At 33.3% G+C, this 18,525-nt stretch overlaps 2 protein-coding genes across 3 annotated transcripts in view; both read right to left on the bottom strand.

Moving 5' to 3' along the window:
- Positions 1 to 6,829, bottom strand: part of LOC117102263 (transmembrane anterior posterior transformation protein 1-like) — a 9,058-nt gene extending 2,229 nt beyond the window's left edge. Inside the window, exons 1-11 of one of the 2 annotated variants that reach the window (XM_033242490.1) lie at positions 5,807 to 6,829; positions 5,261 to 5,394; positions 4,537 to 4,658; positions 3,902 to 4,064; positions 3,154 to 3,289; positions 2,535 to 2,638; positions 1,656 to 1,806; positions 839 to 948; positions 420 to 485; positions 258 to 326; positions 83 to 159 (exon numbers count right to left, since the gene is read on the bottom strand). In XM_033242490.1, coding sequence (XP_033098381.1) covers positions 83 to 159; positions 258 to 326; positions 420 to 485; positions 839 to 948; positions 1,656 to 1,806; positions 2,535 to 2,638; positions 3,154 to 3,289; positions 3,902 to 4,064; positions 4,537 to 4,658; positions 5,261 to 5,394; positions 5,807 to 5,897 — 1,223 coding nt within the window. In that variant the 5' untranslated portion in view covers positions 5,898 to 6,829. The remainder of the gene's footprint in view (positions 1 to 82; positions 160 to 257; positions 327 to 419; positions 486 to 838; positions 949 to 1,655; positions 1,807 to 2,534; positions 2,639 to 3,153; positions 3,290 to 3,901; positions 4,065 to 4,536; positions 4,659 to 5,260; positions 5,395 to 5,806) is intronic. The other variant, XM_033242491.1, reaches the window with a different exon arrangement.
- A 787-nt stretch (positions 6,830 to 7,616) lies between these two features.
- LOC117102248 (transmembrane anterior posterior transformation protein 1 homolog) lies at positions 7,617 to 15,421 on the bottom strand. The gene is made up of 12 exons (XM_033242471.1): positions 15,053 to 15,421; positions 14,427 to 14,557; positions 14,098 to 14,216; positions 13,204 to 13,366; positions 12,853 to 12,988; positions 12,046 to 12,143; positions 11,586 to 11,736; positions 10,742 to 10,851; positions 10,151 to 10,210; positions 9,639 to 9,674; positions 9,369 to 9,445; positions 7,617 to 8,177 (listed from the first exon to the last, which is right to left on the bottom strand). The coding sequence occupies exons 1-12, from the start codon at positions 15,297 to 15,299 to the stop codon at positions 7,832 to 7,834; spliced, it is 1,674 nt and encodes a 557-aa protein (XP_033098362.1). The 5' UTR covers positions 15,300 to 15,421; the 3' UTR covers positions 7,617 to 7,831.
- Positions 15,422 to 18,525: the final 3,104 nt, after the last annotated feature.

Raw genomic sequence — 18,525 nt, 5'->3', positions numbered from 1 at the left:
TACCATTTTTTGGTATATATGGATTAGATGGATGATTAGATAAGATGGTTAGACTCAATGTCATCTTAGAACAACTCCTCACCATATAAACATAAGAATAAGTACAGCAACCGTGTGTACTCCAATGTAGCTGAAAGATTGCCTCGCTACTCGAATCGTCTGAAATGAAAACAAGGATTTTTTTTTCAGGATTAAAGTGAATGTAATGATGAGCATGCGCAATCAGCTATTCCTTAAAGGGTTTTTACAAAACTTACGAGTATACATAGAGGAATCGGGATCAGCGTCATCGTCCTAGAAATCGACTCGTTATAATCTGAATACGCCTGATGAGAACAAAATTAATGAATCTTTAACATTAAAATTCTTCATCGATGATTCTCTAGTAACTGTACTAGAATGATAAAAAAAAAACATACCGTGGTTTTTCGACTATGCACAGAAAACATTTGATAAGCTAACTTGGCACGATATTCCATGTATATCTGGGTAAGATAAAAAAATAAATTAATAAAATAACGAGTGAAAACATCTAACATGTTTATTATATCGAAAGTCAAGTATTAACACAAACAAGCAATTGTATTAATTATTAGTTCTTGAAAATCTGTTGCAGTATTAAGCTATAATTTATCTTAGGTCAATAACAGTTAAACCATAAGACATTTAGAATTTACAGAAATGTATGCTGTATATGAATGTTTATGAGGCTTGACCTTTAGTCATAAGAAGTTGAAACTACAAAAGAGATTACTCCATCAACTAATTTAGAGGCGCACTTGCTTTTGTAAAAGAAATTTTAAAAATGATATGAGTGTAAAATAGTGTGGTAACCGACCTCTGGTTGAAGGTTGTTACACTTCACAATAAAGGCATGTTTCACCCAATCAATAAGAATTTCAACCAACACCACAATGCAGGCACTTGGAAACCATTTTGAAAAAAGATCTACAAAAAAAAAATTGTTTTAAGTACAGATATAATAATAATAATTAACCTTGTAGTAAAGGACTTTTATATCATTTAGATATCCCAAAGTATGCTGAATATTTGTACTGTATTTATTTAATTGATGAGAAGTGTTTTTATAGAGGCGTTTATTCGAGGGAAGCGTTTTGAGGGAGGCGCTTATTTTACTTTATTTTAGTGTTTTTATTTTCTTAATACATACGCATATACTTGAATAAATGCCCCTTAAAAATCAATCAATCAGTCAGTCAGTCAGTCAGTCAGTCAGTCAGTCAGTCAGTCAGTCAGTCAACCAACCTAGGTACACTAAATGTGGCGAACGTACGACATAAATTTGAAATTGCTGATTATCCACTTTCAATTAAAGTAAATAAATATATATACCTGGCCAAGGCCCTAATTATAACATTTTCCAACATCAAAATGATACATATCAATCAATCAATCAATCAACTTAATTCATATTTTTAAATTTCGTACTAATTGTAGGTCCTATACTGTATATCTCAATTCAGTCCATCTCAATCCATCAATGCACCAATCAAGTAATCAATCAATTAACCAACCAACCAACCAATCAATCAATTAATTAGTCATTCAATCAACCCCGCAATCAACTAAATTAATCATACACAAAATAAACCAACTGTTACTCTTATTGAGGGTATATGGCATTTTATTCTTACCAAGATCCCAGGAAACTTCTGTCATATTTAAGAGGACAATCATTGGAAGGATGACCACAAAGATGTTACGTTCACGTATATCGGCACACGCTACCTCAAACAAATTTTCTTTCTTTAGTTTCTTGAATGCATTTCCTTTCAATTCTGTAACCTGAATATAAGTGTACTAATAGTAAGTCACAGCAATAACAATAATAACATAAGCAATAATAATAGCATATGAGCTACAATGATGATACTGAAAATAAAAAATGAATATAATAATGATAATGATGATGATGGGGCAGGGATCCCCCCTCGGGGAGAGCTTCCCACGTCGAGGAGAAAAAAAAGGGGTTTTCTACCTATTATTAGACTTTATCTATCTATAAAATCGAATAAATAAACCTTTAATACCCCTAAATTGTCATATTTTTCGAGGAGCACTTTTGAAACATTTTAGCCACGCCCGACCACGCCCCTAAATTGTCATATTTTTTTGAGGATCACTTTCGAAACATTTTAGCCACGCCCGACCACGTCCACCTTGCGCTCATAGGGGAAATCAGTCACCCGTCGGGGACCTCGTCCTCACCTTCTCCGTCGGGCAAATCCTGGCGCCACCCCTGTGATGGGGATTGGTTATGACGATGATCAATGGCGATGTTATTGATTACAAATTTTAAGAACAATAAGATAATAACAGTATTAATAATCCTGATTGCTTCTCTGTGACGTACCCGGTAACTGTATTATCAAATAGAAAAAAGGAACAGTCCGAGTATATTGTAGCGTGGCCGTCGAAAAGATGTACAAAAGACACTGATTAGACCACCACTCCACAATCAATATTTAATATAGACCTACAGTATTTATTAAATAATAAAAGCAGGGACTTGCCTTACTCGCCCTTAAAATTGAAAAGAATGCCCTAGAGGTATTAGGGCTATTGAATGATACGTTCAAAGTTGTGGCTTCCAGTATGACAACAACTGCGTGGCCAACTGACAAAATACTTCAGAAAAAGTAATATTTTTTTGGAAACATGTCCACAATAAATCATCAACGTTTTATTTGGACAAACCAGAAGTGGCGTAAAAGAGCACAATGTGCTCGACGGCCTAAGTTTAAGAAAATTAATTGTATTTTTATAGTTTCTGTGCAATTTTATTGGTGAATTCCTTAACTTCAAAAATAAATTTTAATTATTAACGTATATCAATTTTATTTTATATAAACTTCCTGTCTCTTTGGGATAATATGTAGGCCTACTTTTTGCAAAATTTTAAATTTTATCTGCCTGCAACTAACTCTGCTACCTGCAACCGTAGAAGAATTTACCTCTTTCTACAGCAACAGACTAAAATAGGCCTATGTTAATCATCGGCAGATGCATCTCTTTGTAACTAGCCTACTGGTGAAGAAATGATCACTTTCATATACAGTATCTTTCCTTTTCGATAACATTTAATACAATACGGAATGGACGAGTGCTTGTCGCACTATCAAAAAAGGATACACATGGCAAATATGGCGATAACTGTGTGGATAAATACTGCAGGTAATGCCCGTTTCTTTTTGTCTGGATGTACTGCCGTCCAAAAAAGTACGTCTAATGTGTCCTGTCCTAACAACGTGAACAAACGATCTGCTACCTGGACAGATATAATTCAGATGATATTTATTGTTTGTGGGAAAAACATTAAAAGTTAATTATACATTTCTAATGAGCTACACATGAACCTATCTTTTACATCAGTTTCCGCCAATTTAAAGACTTTTAATTTTTTTTAAATCCTTAAGTTTAATATCCATCTGAAAGTGTTTGATAATAGGCCTGTATCCGATTAATTGATGAGCAGAATATTTTCTCGTTCCAGTATTACTAAAAAAAAGTTACAGTGAAACTTAAATTTAAAAACTAGCAATTATTATTTCTTATGTGTATTTAGCTTAACACCGAGCATAGTTAAGATCTTTCTGGTCTCTTCTTATGGGCTCTTCTTATGGGCTTACTTAGAGCATTTTTAAGCCACGATAATCGTTAAAGTTGGGATGAAACATATTGATATGAAATGAAAATATTTTTACATTGATATTATGCATTTTTATAGAGCAACGTGACTCGAATTTAAGGGTACTAAGAAGAAGGCTATCGCTGACGTGATCATTTCATTAAGAAGAGAAGAGGTGTTCTATAGGACCACAGGGCTATAAGATAGCTCCAGAGGAGAAATATTTGAACTGGCTTGCAATAGATACCATACCTCTAGCATTCCATACAGGATAAATAAGCTAATCTTAGCTCGTTTACGAATAAAATGGTATAACATCGATATGTCGACGTAGCAGAGGAGCCAATAACTAGCAACCACAACAACGCCTTTAAGCAGATAGCAAACCTGGACAGGTTCTAGAACTCGTCCACCCCTGAAAGGGAATAATTGCTTTTTAATTGCCTCTTTAAATATATATATTTTTAAGTTTAATGGTCAATAAAAATAAAATTAATTAAGGTAGCCGGCTGTTCATTTTTTGAGCATTGTATTAAATATATTTTTACACAATCAAAGTATATACCGGTATTTACCCTGATGCTTTTAAAATGAATATTTATACTTTTTTGTGGAATATTTATACTTTTCATTCCTGATGATGACATAATTAATGTCGAAATATTGAATCCCAACACGATGGCGTGTATTTCAATACTTGGAGTATGTATTATACTTTCTTGTGGAATTGTGTTGTTCAATTCAAAATACAAAACATTTATTTTATCCAAAAGCCAAAATTACACGTTTAATTGTGGTATTATAGAACTAATACAGGTCACTTGAATATTGCCTATTCCTCAATACAGGCCATAAACACAAGAGATAGTCCAATAAAGGTCTCTTACCTTACCAATCTATAAGGTCCAATTATTATTAATTTCAATACAGCGATAACAACACGGATTGGTAGAATTGTAAAAACGAACAGAAATATATCCATAGATAACAGCAACGCATAAAAACCCATCTGTTAATATAAAATTGATTAATGTATTAACTTATAATTTACTGAATTAAGACATACTGTAGTCAATACGATTGGTTTATTATCGTAGGTTATATTCTATTAATGACGGACCTAGTAATCCAATACGTCAACAGTATCATACCATCGTCGCCAATTCATAATTTATTATTTTCATAATCATCGTCATCTTTTGTATCATAATTATTCTGTATAATCACCAATCATAATTATTGTCATTATTATCGCCGTCGTTATCGTCAACATCATCGTTATCGTCATCATCATTATTGTCGTCATCATCATCAATATCATCATTGTCATTATCAATATCACCATCTTCGTCAACATCCACATCAACGTCGAGCCATATTCATCTTCATAATCTATCACAATCATAGAAAGATTATTTGCAGGTTGAATCTGGGGTGCGTCAATTTGAAGGGGAGAAAAAAAGCGACACCCGACCACGCCCACATTTTTTTTCGTCGGGAAATCGCCACCCCACCTCCCCCACCAAAAAAAATCCTGGCGCCACCACTGGGTTGAATAACTCTCCTAGTTAGCTGAGATTTACAATTGTGCAAATGTGTAACGTCACTTACTTTTTCTAACTGCCAAGGAACCTTGAAGAATGAAATCAAATTTCTTGTCCTTTGATCATATTTGAGTCTGTCATTTTCTATACGGGATGACCCCTCGTCAACATCGCCGTTTAAGAACTTGTACAGAGATAATTCTTCATAAAATACAGTGGAAGAAACTAATTCATTAAAGATTAAAAAGTGCTTTTTTTCAAACATAATTTAATTTCGGGCCCCTTCTTCAATTTCCTTTTGCTATAAAACCTGACTCTGATTTTAGAAATTAGGTCGGTTTGGCCAAGGACGTTTTAACTGTAGCGTTGTACAGTTTTAACTCCTTTGACTGGACACTTACAGCAAGCTTTGGGCCTATCTGACAGTATTTAATATAAATTTATTCATATGCACTTTTTAAATACATAAATATTTCCAGATTTTGTATCACAAAACGTCAGTCTGTATACAATACTTAAAAAATGAAAATAGTACCTGACTCAATTAACCAACAACAGGCCTATGAACAGTTATGAATACGGTATTGAAAATATTATTTCTCTTGAAACTTACTGAAATGACCATGCTCTGTTATAAATTTTGTTGTCCCCAATTCAGGATCCGTGAGGTTGATTTCATCCATATCTACCGCGGAGTGGCACATCGCCTGCCGCCTGCTGTTTCGCTGGTTCAATTGGAAAGAATTTAATTGCTCTACTACGTATTCATCTCTATTTTATATGCATTTTTTTAATTAATTTATTTAAGTGTGCATTCAACCGGTAACGTGAATTGGTTGTAATTTTCACTGGTGAAACAAAGCATCTGTCGAGCTCTGTTCATTAAATATCCTCAAATCACAGCCACACAATAATACCGTAATATAAATAATTGTAAGAAGAAAACCTATTAGGGGACACCTTATAAAAAAATGTTCCCTAAATAGGAGTACCCCTATTCAGGGATTACTAAACGAGAATGTGAAATTGTCCCCTAAATAGTTTTTTGCATGCTTTCATACATTCTTTACCATTTTATTTTTAAGTTACAGTAGAATATTAATTAATTTATAGCAATAATTTGCAATGCAAATACAATTCATTTATAATATGATATCAGCAATGTAATTAAAACAACAATGGTTTTATATGTTCCTAATATTATTTGATAGACATAGATAATTCTATCCTTGGCAGGACATGATGCAATGTAATGACCAAATATTCTTTTTTTTAACTTTAGAATTAAGGGTGCATGTTGAATTAGAATCCTTTATGAAAGTACAGTACACAAAAAACAAAGAAAAAGGAATACCCAAGCTTAAAGGTCATAATTGACAAGATTGGTTTATAAAAAGTAACACATGCAGAAGGTGTTCACTCTAATTTTGATACTGCAATAGTAATTGACTGAAAAACAATTAAGTGTCCCCTGTAATAGGGGTTATTTGACCACTTGGCACACTCCAAAATTGTCCCATCCCAGGCCCCTTAAAAGGGGTGTCTCCTAATAGAGGTTGGCCATAGTGCTAAAAGATATATTTCACTTCATTTCACAGAAAAGTGTCCCATAATAGGGATGTCCCTTAAATAGGGTGACCCATTATACACATCTAGATGTGTATAAGAGAGGGGGGGGGGGGGGGTGTTGTACTGTATTTTGATTTTCTATAAGCATTCTTTGTTATGACATTCGCCGTGAAGTGGCCGATCCAGAAATTTGAAATAGAGGCACCCAAAAAGGATATTTTTAAATGAAATTGTGTCCTAACCACCTCAGGCCCATCATGGTTGGGACTGAATTTTGAAATTTTATGGATATGGCACCTTCAGATGGCCAGAAATGCCACTTTCAGACCTAAATTTTAAAATATTTCACTTTTTCTTTTGGCTTCAAATTTTCAAAAATTTAGTGGGAGTATGGGCCGGCTTCCCCACCTCCTGAATCTGTCTATGCCTTGTATTCGTATAGGTCTAGGTTCTTGTTCCCTCTTAATTTCATTAATATTTTACTAAAAGCAGTTATAAATAATTAGTTCAACACATCTCCTAAATGTTATTGGTTTTGGTTTCTCCCACCCCCCTCACCCCACTCCCAATTTTACAGTATCCTTTTCTAGGATAGTTTAGGTTAATGGTGGCTCAATACATGATGGCTATGCAATATAACAAATTTAACTAAATGACATACAGTATGTAGTGCCATATTTAAGGGCGCACTACAAGTACTCCACTACCAGAAATTTGCTCAATCAGTAAAAATTCAAATCACAACACCTTACTTCCCCCAGCTAGCACCACTTTGCTTAACCTTCCTTCCTCACCCTCCTTGTCAATACTCCAAGATATGCTACTGATTAAATGTCAGAACAAAACATAATATGTTTAATTTACACAATGGAATAATTTTATTGCCATACAAAGAACCATTTAAACATTTTTGCCACCACAATTCTCGTATCAGAATGAATTTGGCAAGGCATAAGTGATCATAAATGACCATATATAAGCTGAATATAATACAACCAGTTTAATCAATAATAAATTTATTAATCTTAAAATAAAAATATAAAATGCTTAAATAAATACATAAGAATTTTTAAACAATTTGATTGCTACACAATGTGTAACGATCAATATCACTCAATGATTTATTATTCTGAATCTGAACTTTTTTCGCAGAATGTGGCTTAGTATCTCGACTGTTAAGTACAAGATCACTTCCTGCTAGTGAGACAGAACTATCTGAAGGGACTAGGCCTGGGGACTGCGGATCACGATACAAGTTTGGAGTACTTTGCGATGTGTCTCTGTTCAGTGATGCAAAGTTTGAAGACGCTCTCGTATTCTGGGCAGACGGTGGCTCATCAAGTTTAAAATCTTTCACGTACTGGCAGCCTTTTCCAAGTAAAACGATACTGTTTAATATCTTCAGTAATGTTATGCTATTACAGAAGTGAAAAAAAAAAATTTTCTTTACTGATTTTCAATTATGAAAATCCTTAAATTTATTACCGGCTAATTTTAAAGCCAAGCTGAGGAGGAAAAACATTTTTTGGTATGTTGTACACCGATATTTTCTAAGACACAAAAAGATATTTAATAAAAAAAAAAATTAGAAGCGGATAATGAGATACAGATTTTTGAATATTTAAAAACTGGGGGTAAAGGGACGTAACCAGCGTAAGGACCCCACCTCCCAAGTTTTTAAATATTGAAAAAATTTGTATCTCATTATCACTACTGAATTTTTCTACAAAAATTTTTATTTGTGTCTTAGATAAATAAGTTGTTATAACATATCAAAAATCTGTTTTTTTTTTCTTCTGGAGCCTGCTTTAAGGGTTTATGCAAAGAATAAAGAAAGATTTTTTAACACAATATTTAGCAACTTTTTTTGACAGAAGATCTTCGTATGTAGCTAAAAACAGTAGTTTTGCCAAAAGCATCAAGGCAGAGGAGAAAATAAAAATAAAATGTTATTGATGAATGTAAACAGTGTACAATGGGACTGATAAATATGACTTAAACTTATATACCGTAATTAAGGAAGAAATCGTCGCTCACATCACAAACTAACACAATCAAAGCAGATTGTGTTAGTTCATGAAATCACAGTAGCGCGTCAAAACGAGCGCGTATTGGTTGTCAAGCAATTTTGTATTCTTTACCACACAAAAAGTCCTTAACAACAACAGCGCGTATTTTGACGCGCTTTTTTAATTTCACGAACTAACACAATCTACTTTGATTGTATTAGTTTGTGATGTGAGCGACGAAATATAGATATCTTATTTTTGAGATTTCAAGTTGGTTTTTATTTTTCTCTGAAATTTCCAAATTTTGTGGTGGCAGGTACGCTAAACTGGCCAAAAATAAATTTCATTTTTTTAAAAATCATCATTATTGGCAGGCAGTTGGTTAGCTGAACATGGTATAAAAATCTTTATATAGAAACATTATTATAGAACTTGGCAAGGAAATAATTTCATACTGAATGCTAATAACTCGATATACAAAGTAAAGGATTAAAGTATTTAACTATATTGCTCATCACTGACATTATTTCTTTAATAAATGATTAAAAAAAATGCCTAAAAGAAAAAAAAACAAAAAAAACAAACTAAAAATCTTACCTTATATAGAAAAGGATAAGAATGACAACTGAACTTATTCCAGTGATTTTAAAAGATTGGGTGAAGATTCGTATGCCCTAAAATAATACAAATGCATGAGAAACCAAAAATTGATATGTGTATAATTGCCTTTCCAAAGATATGTGACATACCATGTTTTACGAGGTAAAACGGCTATCTTAAAATTCATAATGGTGACGTTATATTTGATGTTGAATTTATTTCATTTTTATATAAACAGATAATAGTGTGTTGGTTAAATTTATTTTAACTTCTTGATACTAAATCAATGTGATCTGAGTAAGCCTAAAAAAAAAAAAAAATAAGTATATCAATAGATCAATCAATTAATTAACCAACCAACCACTCAATCAACCAATCATTAGTAATCTGTGTTTTCTCAGGCTCTTTTTAGTACAGTGTGTGCCTCTGTAGCCCCCATTTGATCACTCTTTTTAAATCTTTGCATAACTTTTCAGATAACAAAAATATAAATACTTCACTTCTTTGACATACTGTTCTCTTCCATTTCAATCTCATTTAAAATCCACAGTGCAGCAACAAAATCCTGACAGGAGGCCAGAAGGGACAAACCTGTCCTTGGTTTTTGTGTTTACAGAATTATTTTTAAGTCATAATTCATAATTAATAAATTTGTGCACTCATTTTTTAAAAAAATTTATATACCTGGTGTTTTTTAAGGCTGCACCATGCTTAAAAGATAAACATTGAGTATAACAGATATAGAAATACATATAGATGTTTACAGAGATATAACTAACTGTCTTTTTTCTGCTAGAGACCATATCGTATGCTAAACTTGCGCGATATTCTACGTAAACCTGCAGAAGGGAAAAAAAAATGATTATGTACCAATAATAATAACATAAAAATAACAATACATAGTAACAACAATAAGGGAAAATATTAACATTCCTCAAGCTAATTATTGCTGAACATCAATTTGAGTATGGTGTATTTTAATATTTTTATTCTATTTTTTGTTTTACATTTTGATAACCAACTGGCATCCAGGGGGTCTTCTCCTTGACATCAAGGTGACATTTTATTCTCATGTATGTATACATACTAAGGAACATAGAGTGGATGAGTTCCTCGGAAATAACAGCCAACCATGCTTAGTTTTTAGTTTTTAGTTTTTCGGAGCTAGATTAGGGATTTTTTTAATATTTGCTTTCTTGTTCACTAAGATCATCCATAATATGTTACAAAATCACCATCGTCGTTTTCAGCTTTGTTGTCATAGTCATCATCGCAAAATGTTTCGACATCACCACCATTCTTATGTTCTATGTAATGGATATTATAAATAACTTGATAAATTGTAAATACTATGAAAAATAATGGCTAACCTCAGCAGAAATACAGTTAAACTTTGTAATGAAGGCATGCTTAACCCAGTCAACAAGGACCTCTCCTGCCAGGACTAGCAATAGGTCTGGTATTAGCTTTTTAAAATGCTCTGTAAAAAACAAAATGACAAAATTCTAATCTATTATTATGGCACATGTCAATATTCTTTTTTCCAAAATTTTGTCTCTCCACAACTCTTCACTTTCATGTTTTTATCAATATATGTAATGTCAAAAACACTAACTGAATACAGCAGTGGCTACATTAAGCCACATTTGTACTGTATATGCTTGAATAAGCACCGCAGTGTCTACGGCTGTTCCTGTTACCTGTCTCGCGTATTCCTGTAGTTCAGTAGGCCTATCATAGGTCCGACGTCATCGTAAATAAATGTTTATAAAGAAATTGTACTTAAAACCGTTTCTCTAATTGTTTCACTACACAGCAGTGTAATATATACTTTCGATTAGGCGCCGCAGCGCTTAGCGAAAAAAATTCAGGTTTTTATTCGAGCATTTACGGTAATTAAAATGCCACATGACAGCCAAATTTGGTTTTAGAAAAAGCACATTTTTTTTTATGAGCTAACTTAACGGTTTTTTTCTATGGTTTTTAATGCATTTTTTGTACTGCAGGAAGGAATGAAATTTAAACACTGAATATATTTATTACTCTAATAGCTGACATTAGCATCACTTGCTGCAGATCACTTGATGAAAGAGTACAAAGAACTACGTTGGCACTCCTTGATCCACACATAAATCTATTCAAGAACAGAGAACTTATTGTACACAGCTACATAATATGCTATATATTGCTTAGCTGTGTCATTGGATATTTTACCTGGATTCCAAGAAAATTCTGTCATGTTCCTAAGAACAACGATCGATAAGAGCACCAAGTAGTGGTAGCGTTCCCGGATGTCAGCGCATGACATCTGGTACAAATTACGCTTCTCAAATTTCTTAAATACGCTTCCTTTTAACTCAACAAACTGTGGAATATAATATATAAACAATTAGTAAATAATTGGAAGGAATAACACATGTTAAAACACATGGTATTCTATAGTAAAACCACCAAAGTAGAAAACTTAGATATATCGAATATCATAATATATGTTGTTCTTTATTAGGGAGGAGTGTATAAATATTATACTACCAATACATATTTTTCACAAAGTGTCAAATTATTTTACCAATGAGAATACGACATTCATGGTAGGCGGGGCTCCTTGGAAAGGTCTATTGTCTGCTATAGGGTGACAAAATGAATAAAATAAATGAATTTTTGTGGTACTTACATTATTTGACATCATGATAGTAAGCAGGGCTTTTGTGTGAGAATTGAACGCCACATTCAAAGTAGTAGCTTGGAATAAAACTAAAATAGCATGCAAAACTGGAAGATGAGTTAAGGAATTGTCAATATCATTCTTTCATTGATAATTTTCTAAAAACAACCCCATTATTATATTTAATTACATACTTGCTGTGTACCTAGGGCTGAAACTTCATAGCCCGTCAACAATGCAAGCTGGTGCATCTAAACATGACCGGCCGAGAATGGTCACCTGTTTGAGAATGGTCAGAATGTGGTTTGAATTCCTGACCACTGTGTTAAGAACTTGAAAAGAAACTGCTGTGTCAAATGGCATTCCCCATTATCATCACTACTATCATTTAGATGATGATAATGATAATGACACTGATAATGATAAATGATAATGATGACAAATCTCCATATCATCATCATTATTAGTAATAATAATCATCATCATTATTTGATCAAATTCTTTAAATGAAATTTTTATACAATTTGGAAAATGATAACCAGTCATGGGCGTCTTCCTGAAATCGGGATGGCCTCCTTCACTCCTGAAAGCAAGCAAGAATCTGCTGCAGAATAACCCATCTCCAGCAAATTTCTAATATTCGCATGTTTTTACCACTTTATTATCAATTGTCTCATGGATGTCAGCGCAGATGGTTATCACCATGCACAGCAAAATACAAATTAAATATGTAAAGAAAGCTCATTTAACCAAATTTCCCAGAAAGGATTTATTCCAACTTTGGACCCCATGGCAACAGTACACAGCAAAAGATACAGACATAAATGATGGCCAATCCCAAATGAGGGATGATGCCAAAGTGCTCTCGTTTTTTATTTTTAGGTTCAGTTGCCGTCCAGAATAAAGCATCTAGAATGTCTTGGCCAAAGGACGAAAATAAACGGTCAGCTACCTGCAAGAAAAAACACAAACATATGAATATATATAATTTGTTTAAATAAAATACAGTGCTACTAAAATAGTAACTAATAAAATGAATGAATACCACAGTAAATTATTTTCTCCCATAGGGCACCAGCATACTTACAATTAAGCAATTAAATATTTCAATTAACTGTATAATTTTCAAGAAAACATAGCATCAACCTGACAGATTGTTGGACTTACCTCCAACATATTATAGATAATATAAAGCTTAATCATAGCCTGCCCTCGCACTATATGATATAACATTGAAATGTCAATGTAGTACAGTAGCCAACTGCAAGCAATCAGGATAAAACCCTTCAACAAGTCACACATCTGAGCAGGCTCAAGCCACCGACCTCCGCTGAAATACAAGACATACATGTTTATTATGTGTTTGTATCCAAATCAATTCAGGCTGGTATTTAACTCGAGGGAGATTCTATGGTTTGGTTAAGACTTTAATTAAGATTTCTATGTCTGTGTATAGTGATGCACATTATATCAAAATAAATGTAAATATGTGGAGTAAACTAATTAAAAATGATATATTTGCTGTGTATAACCAAGGACAGTGTGTTTATTGTAATTCGTTGTACAGTAATAAATGCAATGTAATACAAAATAGTGTGGCTTGTGAAAGCGATTGAGGACCAGTAAAAATGTTAATTTACCGGTCCACTTGGCTAGTTAAAAAAAACCTTAAGGGAAACCCTGTAATCCCCCTTTTCAACCCAATTTCATAAGCTACACTATCATACTCCTTTTACATAAATACATTTTCCCTGAACGCTACAGTACTAGAGCATCTAGGCAACCCTTGGACCTCTGAGAACATTCTGTAAGAAAATCTTGCTTATGAGCCTATGCGAAATTAATATGAATCATGTTACAATTTTTGAAAAGCAAAGAAAACCATGGCAGCACATGTTAGTAATTGTGGAATTAGAAATGAGGCCAGTCCCTTTAGCTCCTGTGTTCATTAAACTCAATTTTGTCTTGATGGTTAGAACAGCCCATCTTTCAACTCATGAAAATACTCTTTCCATTGTACTGTAGGCCTGAAACAGATAGATAATAAAGTTTGTAGCTTACCGCTGTACTTGACAGGGGCCAATGAAGATCTTAACGAGCGCAATAGACACTCGCATTGGCAGGAATGTGAATAAAAACAGAAAAGCATCCATGCAGAGGAAAAAGCCGTACCACATCATCTGAAACCAAACATTACTTATACACTATCAATAACATAATGTTTAATATTTTCCTTTTGTATTCTATTTTTTTAAATATATCTAAAGATTGACTTCTTTTAAATAGAACTTTGTACATTTAAATTTGTTTTTATTGAGCTTGTCAACAAAATGATTTTCCTTTTTTGGACAAAAAAAGTTTCTGTCTTCTGCATTAAAATTATATTTCACCTTTTCAACTTCCTTTTGGATTTTAAAAAAAGTGTACACTCGTTCACGCTTCTGTTCATACTTGGCTTCATCATGCTGTAAAAAGTAGCCCCTCGTTAATTCAGCATTAAGGTACTTGAACAAAGAAAGATCTGAAAATATAAAAAAAAACATGAATGTTTTCTTCATCTTCATTTTGTGGCGTCAAATTCTAGAAAAACCAAGATTCGCATTCAACGGATTCATACATGCATCAACATTTTATTTATTACGATAGAATATGTGAAGTTTTTTTGGGTGTTTATGTTAAATTTTATCAACATCAATAATAGCGATATAGAAATGAATGTTGCAAATTATGTATGTAGGCATATCATGGACCTATTAATAAGTCCATGGTCATAAAATTGAATGCAATGCCTGCACAACAATAGTAATAAAGGACTACGACTAGTCAACCCATAATTAATAGTAAGGTTAGTTGAGCCAGTTCCACTCGCACTAATCAACACCACGAAAAACGATTGCGAAAAACTGTCACTGTCAGAACATTTATCCACAGCCAGCAGATAATTATTTTATAAAATATAAATATATTTAAATATTTAAATTACATTTTTTTTTCATTAGCCTTAACTATATCTCACTTTTGTCTAAATTCGTCGTGCAGCTTTGTCTTCTGCTACCTGTTGCTTTCTGCTCAGTAACCAAAGGCGTCAATTTGGGGCCTTCCGTCTGTTTTAAATGCGGGACGGAAGCCACCCTGGCGGCACCTGTAGGGTCACCATCATCGCTTGTCTTCTTAGGTCTTAGCCTAACGCTAGGACTTTTCGAATCATCTTCATCAGGTGGAATGAAGTCACCTTTCCCAAGGGAACCGACGTCCGACTGCATTATACAAAACAGTGAATTGACAACACAGCAAACGTGGAATCAATGTATCAGCATACAACAAATATCATAAAAAATACGAGACATATGTTTCGCTCACTATTCATGCATGTTGTTTTGATTGATGAAATGCTTGCCAAATAGCGCCATCTATAGGTGTTCATATAATTACCGCGTGATATTTGGCATATTTAGATCCCTTTAGCATTGCATTTGCGCTAGTCATAATTTTGGCAAATGTAGCATAATTTAGCATAATTTTGACGTACAAAGAAAAATAGGCCCTATCTCAGGTATCACACTTGCATATGAAATTTTAGAAAAATATAATTAATGATGATGTAGTTTGATTATTAACCGTTTAATCAAGTTTAATATTGGTCATATCCTTTAGTAGATTTAAAGTGGAAGCGTGCCACCCCCCCTAATTTTTTTTTTAAAAATCATTTTAAAAAAATGAAGCAAAAAAGGAAAATTATAAACAAAATGTAAGTTTGAATGCCATTTCCGGCCATCTTGAGGTACCATATAAATCATACTCTTACCTCAGCCCCAACCATGGCGGGGCTATGAGGTGGTCACCCTTCATCTGTGTCCTCTCTCCCCCACTCTTTCAAATTCTTGGATCAGCCCCTGATACTGCATCTTCAGAAACGATTAAATAAGATGCCAAATTATCAAACATGTCTGAGCTCCTGGCACTTTGGCTACCGTAACCTGTTTGTTTTTCTCTGGTCCTATCCATTAATGGGCTCACTCATCACTCTCAAACTGTGTTCCACCGCCTGTATGTCATGGTCATTATAAGCCCATGGCCGGCCTCATGAATCATCAGTTTATATTCTCATTCAAATTCACGCGTAAATCTTTATTGCAATTCGTAAGCAAATTGAAGATAACAATCAAAATCGGAAAAAGGTACTCAAACAGGAAAGAAAAACAAATATGAATTAAAAATTTAGAAAATTCTGTATACATCTCAATAAGTTATAAAAATAAAGTGAAACTCACACAAGAGATTCTTAAGAAATCTAAAGCTATTAATTACACTCCTCCTAAGAATACAGGAAAGTATATCCAAAAAAGACAAAATTTTCTCCTCCTCCTCTTAAAATTGTTTGCTGAAAATTGCACAAACCTTTTTTTTTAAGTTTTTTTTCTCCTATCACCAAAATTAAATCGCAATTTGCAATTAAGGCTGTCTCACTATTTTGTTTTTCAAAGGGTATTCATCAGACTGAATAAAAATAACCTATAGGCCTAATCGATATTTTGTGAACAAATATCGAAAAAACAAATTATTTTCCCGTGAGTTAGGGGCGGGCGCTGGAGGGCAAACAATTTTTTTAGGCCTAATAACAATCCCCCATCCCACTCTAACAAAAACTTGGGTGGTTGTAAAAGCACCATTAAGAAAACAGTATATCACAGTCTATTAGTTATTAGGTAGAATGGATACACTCCACTCTACCTCCTATTAGATAGGCCTACATACCACAATTTTCTTTAGGTAAAAAATAAATTATTGTGTTGGTCACATTTTTGAAAAATCAGGATAGGATAAGGGGTTTGTTTTTGGTTTTGTTTTTTTTTCTAACTAATAATCATGTGTTTATGCCCAAAAAGCAGAAAATACTCAAATCCACAAAATACAACAAAGGCACTTCTAAATCTATGTCGAAGCAAAACGATCGCATAATACTGTCGCATCGCCTACCGTCCAGCAAGATAGTCCTATTCCAGTCTTTTTAGCTCATAAAAAAATATTTATCTTTGTAGTCAAAAAATAAATAAAATTAATAAATAAATACATAAAAAATAAAATAAAAATGCTGAACCTCAATTTCGTACATTTTGGGTCGGTCGGGCGTGGCACACAATATTTTTTTTTTATTTGGCCTTATAAAGGGGATTTTTAAGGGCCATTGCAGGGAGAATTTCATTATTTTTTCTTATAAAATCGATCGTTATACTACTCAAATAAACCCCTCTCACTGGATATGTAGAGCACAACACGAACTTAGGTCTACTGTTGAAAAGTTTGTATAGTAATATGTGAAGTCCATCCCCAATTAAAAACCCGGTTGAATGCTTATCTTTTATCATTAGCTGTTCCATCCAATTGAAGATTCCTTTTTAGAGACTAACCATGGATTTGGCAGACCCAACTGAAAAGCCTTCGTCTAATAAAGACCACTATAAAAAATTAGTGATGTTCATGCAATTTTTTTCTATAATAATTTGTGTTATATGTCTTACAAATAGAAATATTAGCCAATGCACTGTTTTGAGTACAGTGTTTTGTGTATATTGAATAACAATAATGTTATTGAAAATGTGAGTAATATTAGGACAAGTTGGATGCCTACCATTAAATATTTTACTAAGAATAAATAACAGCATGCGTTAAAATGTACATCCATTTTAAAACATTTAATGTAGGCCTATTATTTTTTAATTTAATTCTAAAGAGAGAAATCTAAAGACCATATTTAGTGCCTGCCCAGGCGTCTAAAGTCTCTTGCCGAGCCTCGTAATGGAGTCTCCTTAAAAATCGGCAGGAACAACAACAAAACAAGCGAGAGTTTTTCAAAAAATATAATCTGCTGCATTTATGATAATATTTGCATGCTTTTACAAGTTTTTAATACTGTATTATCAATTGTCTCCCAGCAGTCAATTCGAGCAGTTAGTGGCAACTACATTATGGTTATTGCCATGCACAGAAAAATATACTGTATTTAGATGTCTTAAGAAAACTCATACAGATTTCCCGGATGTGGATTCTGCCGGTCTTTAATTACAGTGTGGATTTTATTAGCCACAAAGACAATGGTTTTGGCAGACCAAAATTGAAAATTTTCTACTACTTTTAAAATATATAGTGGTTTTAGTGCAGTTACATACATCAAAAGCAGATGTTTTGTGTCTACAACAATGCTCAATATTGAATACCGTACCAATAGTGTTAGTAGGAAGTTGAAATTTGTATTTTTCTAATTAATTGGATATTTGGGTATTAGGCGAGCACATGACTTAGAAATGGTTTACAATGAATCAGTAACAGCATACAATAATCCATTCTAAAACACTGGGAAGATAGCATTCCAACATAATGTAATTCCTTACGTCTGCAAATTTGTCTAACTTTGAATCTGTGGTATGGTACAGATCCCAGGCTATAATTAACTTAATTCTATTAGAAAACTGTTGACGGAATCAGTGGTGG

This window comes from Anneissia japonica, unplaced genomic scaffold (assembly GCF_011630105.1).
Source record: "Anneissia japonica isolate Jap-2015-1 unplaced genomic scaffold, ASM1163010v1 scaffold165_len1371125_cov188, whole genome shotgun sequence".
Lineage (NCBI taxonomy): Eukaryota > Metazoa > Echinodermata > Crinoidea > Comatulida > Comatulidae > Anneissia > Anneissia japonica.
This window is presented reverse-complemented; position numbering and strand designations above follow the sequence as displayed.

Excerpts from the sequence above, each read along its gene's own strand:
- LOC117102248 (XM_033242471.1), bottom strand. The coding sequence starts at position 15,299 with ATGCAGTCGGACGTCGGTTCCCTTGGGAAAGGTGACTTCATTCCACCT. Across the intron at positions 9,675-10,150 it reads TCTCTAGCAGAAAAAAGACA|GCTTACTCAGATCACATTGA; the intron begins GTTAGTTATATC and ends TTTTTTTTTTAG. Across the intron at positions 9,446-9,638 it reads TTGATTTAGTATCAAGAAGT|GGCATACGAATCTTCACCCA; the intron begins TAAAATAAATTT and ends GTATTATTTTAG.